This window comes from Acanthopagrus latus, chromosome 12, assembly GCF_904848185.1.
Source record: "Acanthopagrus latus isolate v.2019 chromosome 12, fAcaLat1.1, whole genome shotgun sequence".
Lineage (NCBI taxonomy): Eukaryota > Metazoa > Chordata > Actinopteri > Spariformes > Sparidae > Acanthopagrus > Acanthopagrus latus.
Genome location: NC_051050.1, coordinates 3,003,008 through 3,015,032, shown reverse-complemented (window position 1 = coordinate 3,015,032; position 12,025 = coordinate 3,003,008). Strand labels below are relative to the sequence as shown.

The 12,025-nt window shown below is 41.3% G+C and overlaps 1 protein-coding gene across 1 annotated transcript in view; it reads left to right on the top strand.

Moving 5' to 3' along the window:
• The window catches only part of crb2a (crumbs cell polarity complex component 2a), a 29,248-nt gene that overhangs the window by 1,325 nt on the left and 15,898 nt on the right, over nt 1-12,025 (top strand). Inside the window, exon 2 of the mRNA XM_037118234.1 lies at nt 10,704-11,396. Coding sequence (XP_036974129.1) covers nt 10,704-11,396 — 693 coding nt within the window. The remainder of the gene's footprint in view (nt 1-10,703; nt 11,397-12,025) is intronic.

The following is a 12,025-nucleotide window of genomic DNA, read 5'->3' as shown; positions in this document are numbered from 1 at the left end:
TTCTCATAATTGCAAGGCATTTTAGGTTTTACTATTTACAATGAATCATTTCATGCAAAGATTGAGAGAATCAAATATCTGGCCATGAACCTCAACCCCTCACACAGGGTGGCACTGAAAACCAACATGATTAAATAAATCAGTTATATTATGACATGGGCTCTTAGATGGACTGGCAGAAGTATGCTGTTGTCTAATGAGTCCGCATTTTAGAACTCATGGAAATTACTATATTAGCATTTCTATTGTTTGACTCTACAGTCAGCAGCTAAAACCCTCTTTACAAGAGCCATTCAAGTTGTTTGAAGGGTGAATATTTCATTGTTCTCAAACTGTGGGTCGGGTCATGTTTTTTTTTTTGGGGGGGGGGGCCGAGGCATTGCAGCATGTGACCAGGAGAAAAATGTGGGGTGGAACTCAGATGTTGGAAACAATAGTAGAATGCTGTCTTACTATCAAGATTATGAAGATCTCAGGTTGGTCAGTGTCAGACAGAGAAAAGAGAAAAGCAGGTGATGCTCATGATCCAATCTGAAGTCAGTACTGTGAAGCAAATTCAGGTTATCATTAAAGTCACACGGGCGATGTTACTATTTAAAATAATGTTCAGCCCAAATCATCCCAATATATCAATTATTTCAAATTAAACTGGTGCAGAGGTGGAGGAGATGGTGGTCGGGAAAAGGTCGTGCGTTATGGCAAAAGGTCGTGCGTTATGGCAGAGCAAACACTATTGATTGGTGGATTGTTGTATCATTAAAGGTCCAGTGTCCAGGATTTTGGTGCTTAATTTGTAAACCCGAAGGTCCCAGAACACAGACAGGGTGTTTTTCCAAGCAGCTCAGGAGGAATGAAAAAGTACACATCAAAAATCTGTGGTGCCTGGAGCACACTGGACAACACATGGGGCCAGCTGTTAAAACTAGTCAAAACTAAAACTGTCATTACAGACTCAGCATTATTTATTCACATTTATTAATCATAGCATCAAGCAGGGAGAGGTGCATAAAAACAGCTGAGTAACCTCACTACAAACTACAGTTACAGAAGGCAGAAAGCTAAGAAACCAAACTAGGTGACATGTTCTTTCTGCCCGTCCGATTCAGTGCTGTTGACAGCATCGCACCAACACACACACACACACACACACACACACACACACACACACACACACACACACACACACACACACACACATATCTTAAATTAATCTTCAAACCCATTTAATCATTTCACAGCACAAGGCTGACTTATATGTTGGGTTTAAATTCATTTTATGCCAAAATATTAACACAAGTTATAACCCAGCTTAGCTTGCGTTTTGTGCACAAAACTAAAAAAAAAAGTTTTTTCCTACTCCCATATCAGGGCCCTGCAACTGCAAAATTCAAAGTGTGACTAATCCTTCAGGCGTCACTGTGGCATGACAGCTCCCCTCTTTTTTTAAAATCAGAATTAAAATGCCTCCAAAATAGGCAAACAAGCGATTTTTGAGAAAATTCAGAAGGAGCTAATAGAAGGACAGGAAAGATAACATTAGATACAAAACAACATTCAATATTCATGTGATAGTGACAAAGGCGGTGCAGGATCCTATCCAATTTTAAGCCCTGCTTCTAGGGGTGAAACAACTCCTGAAGACAGAATTATGACCATTAAATGTCCTTTCTGTAAAATTCTGTGGATCACTGTTAATCCACTGGACCTTTAGAAAAAACAAGATGGACCCAGATGTTCATAATTCAGATGGGGCTAAGCCAGTGGGAAGCATTTCAAGATCCCCAGGGGTGTAGGAATGGAACTTTCTTTTCCCAATAATATAAAAAATGATTAGCTGCTAATCTGCCTGAGATGGAGGAGATAGGAATAAGGCCTGCTTCTTAAACAGCTCAGGGTGCTCAGGGTGTGACTGTATTAACTGGAGCTGGGTCAGGTGAATGAGACATCTGTCCTCCTGCTGTCATTGTCTGATCTGTGTCCTCTCTGTCACGTCTGATACGTACAGGTGTCTGAACCGTCGGAATCACCCTTGTGTGTATTCTGTGGATTACCATGACACAGTGTTGTGTGTGACACTCTGTGTGCATATGTCTGGGTTCAAAAAGTACAGATAGCTACTTTTTATCCTGACTGTCCCCTTTTCCAAATTTCTGTCAACAAACTGTTCTTTTTCCCTCAAAACGAAGCTCAAATATGAGGATGTTGTATGTCTATGACCAATTACAGCTACACTTGATACTTTATCAGGTACCTGTCACATGTTTACTCTCTTCAAAGTTGCATAACAATTGTACTGGACAGCTGTTTGAATTGGGTATATAGGAAAGAATATAGAGTGATAAAAAGAAGCTCCAACAGCAGCTGCAACCAGGGCTGGCTCTAGCATTTTTGGGGATGCGGTGCCCACGAGGGTTCACACGAACCCTTACTCAGGCATCCACAGCTATGCCTCTCATCTCTTTCCCCAATTCCTGTCCCTGGCCCTATTCTTGTGATTATTTTTTTCTTCACTTTTTGCCCTGTTCCTGTTAGTCAGCAAACACAGGAGCTGAGGTCACCATTTTCTTTTTTCAGTAGGCATGCTTCTTCTTGTTGATTTTTTGGTGTACTGCAAAGTGCAAACTGCAATGTCACGCAGATTAGGAGCCAAGTATGCATGGAACGTCAGACAGCAAACCCTTTGGTTGTAGTATGAAAAGAACTGCGTATCATGCAACTGGTGCAAATCTGTTGTTATTGTTATCTAGCATGTGCTTAATTGCTATGTTGTTAGCTAGCTATCCCGTCCAGTACAGAGTGCATTTATAAATGAGCTCTTTTTAAATGAAAATAAATAAGCTCAGCTCTGGAAACTCAGTCCAATACTTCTGAGATGTTTACTTACTTGAAACAATTGAAATATAACATTAAAAAAACACTGTACTTATGAATATCATGCTGATATCTTTTTTCCCCCAAAACCAGCTTGCTGGGACGGCAGCCATTTTGAAAAGACAGGCACAGGCAAGTTGGCAAGGCCACACCCCCACATTGGGTGTCATTTTAAAGCTCCAGTTGTCCTCTTTAAGGAACAACGGGACTTAATAGAGTGACATGTATAGTATGAGAGACGTAAGCAAAAAAGTAATGTCCAGTCTAAGAAATGAATTGCTGGGTCTCAGAAGGATGTTATACATCTACACACACTGCAGTGATAGCTCTCAGTGATGCTGTCTTTACTGACCATTACCACAGGGGACAGGAAGTTATTATTCACATTAGCTAAATACACTTGTCATCAAGACATGTAACGACTGCCTCTCTAATGGTCAAAACCGGTGATCGGCAGAACGGTCATGCCTGCACACTTACTACATGCCACAGAAGTTAAATAAAGAAAACACCTCTAAAAGTATAAACCAGCACAAAAAACACAGTTACAGCTGGATTCAGCTTCACACACGGCCCTGCATGGATCACTACTTCTTCCGCTGCCAAATGTTTTGCCAAATGTTGAACTACTCCTTTACTGTTGTTTGTAGATAAACAAGACTGGATACCAAATTGTGATTGCTGTACTTATTTCATATTGGTATTGCATGAGTTACTCTAATTAAACTTTGTTCTACATAACATGTCAGAGAACTGCAGCATGTTAAGTCATGTCTAATCTGTCTAAACAGCCAATCTCAAGCTGTCTCTCAAAGTTTTATGAATCCATATAAAATAGCACAGGTGAACTAAAAATGTTCAGACTTTAAAGTGTAATTTTGAGACCACATTAAGTGTTATTCCTCTGCTACCACATCATGGGGATCCTGACAAGTGTGCCACATTTCACGAGGGCTTGAGTATGGGAGGCTGGTGAAATGTGAGGTCAAAGTAACAGCAGAGGAAGAGCATGTGAGAGAGAATGGCGACAGAGTAGGTGACAGACACATGGTGAGGGTTGGAGGCTTGGAGGCTTGAAGCTGTAATCTGTGCAGGTATCCTGCCACCAGGAGATTAGATGAGCAAGTGGATTGGCCCAAAGAGGCAAGAGGGATTACGACATGGAAAGGCTCTGAAGGTCAGGGAGGCCATCAAACCTGCTGGGTGAAAGAGGGGGAGGGAAAGTAGAATGATTTAAGAAGTGGGGGGTGGAAAAGGAGAAGGTGGGATGGGGATCACAAAGAGGGGGCTGTACTGTGAGAAGCCATATCTCTAAAACTATTTTTAAAAAAACATTGTTTTTTCAGCTTTGTGAGGCTTTAATTCCATGTATCAAGTTTGAGAAGCAGGTGAACGTTCTCGGCCCATGAAGAAACACTTCATCATTTAATTTGGAAATTCAGGAAATTTAAAATAACCGCTTTTTGGAAATACATGGTATTAGCTGGACAGGATTGTAATCTGAAAAGTAACAAGTTACTAAAAATAAATTTAGTGGAGAAGAAAGTACCATATTTGCTCTTGAGATGAAGTACAAGTATGACTGAAAGTATTTGCCTGTCCCTTGCCTTTACCAAGTGTTATAGTTGCCTTACCATATTCTAACCAGCATAAACACAAACTTTAATAACCTTAGCATTGTAGTTTCCACAAACAGATATTGCAGAATGTGAGAATTTAAAACAATATTGTCTTTAAGCATAAGATGGCGATATGCAGGACAGTCCACTTGTGTCTAGCATTAGGTTTCCAATGAGGGATAAGGAGCTGATCAGGAATTAGTAGTAGCATCATTAGTATATGGTTGGAATAAAGGCTTGAAGACACTCGTCTCTTCACGGCACATGATTGAAATACCGTTGTTTGACCCGACAGCACTTGAGTTAAGTTTCTTATCTTGCAAGCAAAGGATCACACCTCGGTAAATTAACATGTTTATCCCGGTCTCCTTCTTACATTAAGGAGACTTGAACCTAATCTGGAAGCCCTCGACAGCCACCTGGGACACCTCTAGTCCACAGGTGGTTGACACTCTCCTGCAGCCCACTGTAATCTGGAACAGTCAGACCTGGTATCTGCAGTGCAGACTGAGGGCAGGACACGCCTCAACCAGAATTGAAGATGACAACGACCTTCTGCTTCAGATGGGTGACACAGGGCCACAGTTTTAAAGCTGCCCTCACCTGGCAGACCCGTGGCAGAGGATAAAACTCTCAATACTTTCTGATTTCTCGACTGTGGTACTCAGCTCTGAGCCCGCTGGTTACAGGTGAAATTGTTAATCTTTAAAAGCGCCTCACAAATAAATAGATTTTACGGCTTATTGAGACCATCACCAACAGAAGTGCAAGTGTTATTTTGGAATTAATTCCCCTCAGTGCTGTTCAGACTAAGCAGCCGGTGTAGCAGAGTGGTACAGTAGTAGTCTCCTCCATGTCGGTCCGTAAGACGATTCTGCTCACCACAGGACCTGGAGCTCCTGAGTATTTGGAGCCACCTTCTCTGCTTCTGCTTGACACACACATTGTTGATTTGACATATAATTTGTTGACAAGAGGACAAATAATAGCAGACGTCTCTTAAAGTAACTGTTTCAAATGTTGCTCAAACCTGAGCAGTGCACAGAAATGTCTGGCGTCATCTTTTCCCAACAGAGCCCTGTCATATGGAATCAAATCAGTATCACAATATTCAAACATGAGGATATATACAGTTTATAATTTGTAGGTGGATGTTTTGGCAGGAACAGTAAAACTCACTGATGCAAAAGCAATGTCATCTCAAAGGGTTCGGTCTTAAACTAATGTTAGACTTTAACCTAAAACATGATATGAAAAGGAACAAACTTCATCAGCCAAGTGTGAAGAAACAACACGTTATGTTAAAGACGTCTATGATTTGTTTTAGAGGTGTCTGCTGAAGTTAGCATGCTAACCAGCTAGCCCCAGCCCATTCCGTCTCATAATACTATTTCATACAGCAAGAGTGTGATAGCTGCCGCAGTGTCGGCTAGGAGATGTAAAAGCATCCAGTCCACTACTTATTGATAGGTAATATATCTAATAAGTCCACAAACTCATACGCTCACAAGAAAGGAAATGTTTTCACACTTATATTCCATACTAAACAGTAAGGAAAAAATTGCAAGGGCACCAAAACAAATGTTTGGTCCTGACACAAATTACATTGAAAAATAAAACAATCAAAAGTTGTATCATTATATTTTGACATTTCAGTGTGTTTTTCAATGACAATCCTCAGATTTTTCCGTTATGTCTGTCTTTTTTTCAACAACACCATTTTTTACCATGTCAGTAATTTTTCAGTGTCACTGCTGTGGCGTGGAGAGGAGGTGTCTGATGGGAGGGGCAAGAAAGTTTGATGTGCATATTTGCATACTTATGACAAAAAAGATCACTCATGTGGACTGGACGTTCACTCTGACCCTAACAAGTCTGATTCTCTCTGCGGTTTCATCACATAAATCAGTGTTGGATTCAAGTACATTTTTAAGTGACTTCATCCTGGTCTGGCAGAGGTCTGCTGGAACAAGCTCTGACATATGCCAATATCAGCCATAACAGCTAATGTTAGCTAACGTCAGGTAATATAACTCATATACGCCACAGAGTGAGCACGTAGCTTCATTACATCAGCTGGCCGGCTGGTGCCACCATCACTTAGCGCATCAAAAAAAACAACTTATATGCATGTGTATGTTCTTACCCCAAGCACTTAAATCATAGCACTTAGATACTTCAGGTATCCATGATAAATAGCAGCTCCTTTGCTCAGACGAGGGCTTCAAAATTGTTTCGTTTTTTTATTTTCATTCTTATTTGATGGTCTTATGTGATATGTTAGGGTTTCTTTCTTGTGACAAATGTTCTTATTACTTAAGTTGCTTTGGACAAAACCCTGAATGTAAATGTCAATGCAAATATCAGGGTTCAGCTTCACGTGAAACATACTGTGGGCGCTGTGAGTTTCCAGTGTGTCGCCATGTCAGAGTTCCGCAGACAATGTGATTGTGCTGCAGATTTCCATAACCTATACTGATGGCATTGTTTGATCTCCTTAGGATATGAGTCATAAATTTTCAGACCACACTTGTGTCTTAATTTCACCCACCTTTACCTAGTCCAGTCCACTATATTATGTGTATGTGCGTGTATGTTACTCCTTTTAGACCAAGGTGGTTCAGGTGCTGGTTTGGAGCCAGTGCCAAATCGGGAACCAATTATTTGCGTTTCAACAGCAGCCAGGAAAACTGGTAACAGAGGAAAATGTGGTTTTTGCCTAGAACGAAGAACCACTCATGTCAGGGGCTGTGGGTGGGATTATCAGGACCAAGGGCCAACAAGAAGGAGGGAAACTAGAAATGCATGCACATCAAGTAAATAACTTCAGTAAAATATTTTGTTTTTTCAGAAGTGTGTGGAAAAAAAAAAAATAATAATAATAATAATAATAATAATAATTATAATAAAACATATATAATGATAAAGAAATGTATTCTTTTAGAGTTGCAGAGATGAATGCTTGAGCCTAAAAAGAATGTATGGCCAGAAGAAAAACAATAGAATAAAACCAGCCTTATCTTATAGTGGGACGAAATAAACAAATGTAGAGAGGAAAACAAAAAAACCTGTGCACTTGAGAAGTAGGAACTGCAGACCAATATTCAGCCAGTGAGGAAGAAGCAGAGGGAACTTATGAGATAAGTAAAAGTTTATACCATTCCATTACTCATTGTTTGCAAGTTGTAAGTTTTACTTTTGCAATGTCATATTTTTGCTTAAGCAGGGTTTTATTCTTTGGCGAACTCTTGTTTTGTATCAACACAAATCTGATTCCATATGCTGACACCAAACCACGGAATAGAGCACAGACAAAACCAAACTCAAAATACAAATCATTAGGTTGATGACCAAAATTGCTTTAACTTTAGCTGAAATGAGTATATTGATGAGAACTCTATCACCCATAGTAAGCAGCTGTTGAAAATGAGTGAGCCTTTTAACCAAACAGATTGTCCTGATTGATCTTTGGTGTGATACATCACTAAATCTTTTGAGCTGATCTTTGGAAAGAATAGAATATAGGTGGCTTTGAGCTAATTTTGTCTTTAGTTGGAATAGACTACTTGGTGGTCTATTACACCTCAGTGATAAGGATTATTCAACTGAATCATAATGTTTTTGTTAGTATCTATTCACTCATGCTCTGAACACTTCTCCCTGTAATCCTAGGAAAACCAAACAGATAATGGCCTTCTGAAAGGGTCAAAGGAAAAAAAAGATAGCACAAAATGTGTGGAATCTTCTGCTGTTCTCTCTCTTGTTTATGTAAACTCAGTAAGGGGAAACGTTTGCAACAAGTAATACAAGTAACTAATGTATCTCATTAAATATTCTCCCTCTATCTCTCTCTGCCTCCCCATTCTTCCCCTCCATAACTCCCTTCACTGTTAATATCTTCCGCTTCAGTGAGAATTGGGAAACGGGACACTGATCAAAGTGTCAGGGAGGCTGGGGGTGGTGGACGGGGTTATTTCGGACAGGGAGTTGAGATTTGCCTAATAAAAGGAATGTGGACTGATTCCACAGAGACCTCATGGCAGTGACTGGTGAGGGGACACAGCTATGTATTGTAAATCCTCTCTAAAGTACCCTGCACCCCCACCCCCACCCCCCTGAAATATTCACATCCACTTTGTGAGATAACATATGGAAGCCCCACAAATTGAGAGTGGCCATTCATGGAGGATACTGCACAATACAGTCATTATGTGCACTAGTTACGAGCTAATTGAGACTAGAAACATAATTATGTGTTCACCAACAGCGCCTCAAGACCAACTAGAATGGCTCCCTGTAGAGCACATAACTCCGCCAAGGCCCAACAGTTCCCCTTAATTCAATCAAGTCTAAATCAAAATAAAATTGTTAGAATCGCTCTATGCGCCCAAAACTGCTAAGCATTATTTGAGCTCACCAGATCCAGGATCTACATCAGATTGCCTGCCCGAAAGAAATCCTAGCTGGACAGCAGTGAGTAGGATGCTAACTATAGCTTTGTTTGGCATTTACGTTCACAATGATGAAAGGTTTTTTTTCTTACATGTGAATGAAACATAAAGTAATTCCAGCCAAATATGACTAGCAATGAGAACGATGTGCGTAACGATGACTATAAGAGGCCTTAAAGGGAGAAATACAGAAATGCAGCAACAACCTTCAAACTGATACTTGGACATTTACAGTCAGATATTGCAGGAAGTATGTCCATGCCTTTTTTCCCCCTCATATAAAGCAGGTCCATGTACTGCATGAAGACTGTGAATGTGCCAAAACGCTCACTCCACAGAGACATCCCCACAGCGCGCTCTTGTTAAGTGTTCTTCCAACAGCGTCTTGTCCAGATTCATTGAGGATATTTAAAACAAAGAACTGGAATCCTTAATCAGTCTTTCTCTGTGTTCATATTGTTCAGCATTGATATATAAATCCTTAATCAAACAGCAAAGAGTCGCAGCCTCTCAGTTCGGACGGTGTCTTGGACTGAAAAATTGTTGATGAAGGGTCTCAGTCAACCAGGTTATGTATTGTAGGTAACTTGATGTGTTTCAGTTTCACCTCTCATCCAAGAGGCTTCTTCCATTCTAACTAACTGGGGGGAGTTGCAGGCTTTTAATGTGTGAGCTCTGAGTTTCAGAGATGATCGTGCCACTTGTGGGTTGTTAGGGCTAGTTGAGCCCATGTGTGAATGGTTGTTAAACTGTGGGGAGGGAACTCAGTACTGCATTGTAGGCTGATGAGTAATCCTTCTTCCAGTTAGCTAGGACTGAACTCAACTCATTTTGAGGTGTAGGAAGTGAAATAATTAATCAGTAATTCATACTTAAACAAAGCGGATGCTGGACATGTGTGACGCTGTCTGTCTATTCAAATCAAGTGAGAGAAAAATTAGAGGGAATGTCACAGTGAATAAGTGTGACGGGTTTAAAAGCAGGTGACCTATTTCAGTCGCACATTTCAGTTCATCCACTTGTTTGTGGGTGCTAAATGGAGACATTTAAATAGTGTCCCTGTGGCATCCTGTTGGTCATGTGACTGTCCTGACATGAACCAAAGTGTCATTATGTGTGCAGTACGGAAGTCTAGAGCGGCCGCATATAGAATCACTTTTTTTTATACCGTTATACTGATTTCACAAGTTAATTATTACATTGTCTCAAGGAAAACATTGTTATCTCAAGATGATGAGATAATCAAGCTGTGTGTCATTTACATATATTCATATATTTATAAAATATTCTGAAGAATAGCTTGCACCAAGAAATATTAACAGCTTTTCTCAAGAAACAAGCTTTGTTGTCTCAGGATAACAAAATAATTCACTTGTGATCTTGAGATAACAAAATGAAAAAAGAATCGCAAGCACAGCTGTTCTTGGCCCCCATACAAGTTATATAGGTTAATCTACCAATGTAGTTATGGTTCACCATAACTAAAACTTCATTTAAAACAATTTAAATAAATGTTTCCACTACAGAATCTGTTCTGCACTTTTCTGGAAATTGCAAATATTAAACATTTCCAAACAAATATAACTGAAAATGTCAAATGATTTGAATCTGACAAGGTTACGTTGAGGAACAATGTACATGCAGGAATCAGATCTGATGCTGCATAATGTTGACCCTAACGACATGTTACATGTGCAGGGTGGGAGCCAGTTTTCTGTCGACGATAATCTTAACATGCATTCATTTGAACTTTGTTTTCCAGGAATCTTGTGCACAGCCACATCAGACAAGTGTTTGTCTGCACCCTGCCAGAATGGCGCTTCCTGCGTGGATACCATGGACGACTACGCGTGTATCTGTACCAGAGAGGGAGTCAGATACATGGGCAAGCACTGCGATGAACTCTATGATGCCTGCTCCTTTGCTCCATGTGAGAACTGCACCAGCACCCCTGGCACCGCAGAGTACCACTGCATCTGCCCCGAGGGACTGACGGGAGATAACTGCACGGAGGAGGTGGACGAGTGTCAGAGCAGCCCGTGCTCTGAGCCCCGCTCTCTGTGTGTGGACCAGCTGAACGGATACTTCTGCAGATGTCCTGCCGGGTACGGAGGACGGGACTGCAGGACTCACGTGACTGACTGCATCGATGAGCCCTGCAGGAACAATGGGTCTTGTGTGTTACGACCGGAGGGCTTTGAATGCCGCTGTGCGCCGGGGTATGAGGGGACGACCTGTGAGGAAGATGTGAACGAGTGCTCGTCAGAGCCCTGTCAGAACGGAGCGATCTGTATAGACGGAGTGGCAGAGTTCCACTGCTTCTGCGTGCCCGGCTTTCAGGGCTATAACTGCGAGATCGACATCAACGAGTGTGCTTCACGGCCCTGTGAGAACAACGCCACCTGCATCAACGAGAAGGACCACTACGAGTGTGAGTGCCTGGTGGGCTTTGCAGGTACATAAGAAAAGTCGCACACAAACACACGCATACACACACGCCGGACACACACATCCCACATTTGTGTTTGCTTTTGTTCAAAGCTGTGTGTGAGGCTGCTCCTGTGTCATCATGAATCATCTCCTCTAAGAACACATCAGCAGCGAGACAAGGACTTTCTGCCTCCTGGCAACATTTACGTGTTCCTCCGGAGGTGTTCCCACTTCTTGTTTTCCTCAACATCCCTTGTTAATTCCAAAGTGTTTTGTTCCTGATAAACTGGGCACGAGGAGTATTTTAAGTGCGCAGTAAGATGTTCTGAGTCAGGCGTCTTATCGCCGGCTCAGATAAAGTCTCTGTGCAGGGTGAGAGAAAACACTCCCATCTTGCTTTTTTTTTTTTTACACTCCTTTCTTACCCCATGACTCTGCTCTGTGTCAGAGGAGCTTCGTGTTATCTGGTAGTGGCGGGGTCAGATCAGCACTCCTGCATTCCCCACTCACTCTATCAGTTTGTTTAGAGAATGCTAATAAAGGCTGTTACCATCACAGGTATCTGCAGACCAGAATAGACGCACTGATGTAGGCATTTGGGCAGTTCAATGTGGCTGACTTACAAAAATGACTGGTCATTTGAGGATATACAAG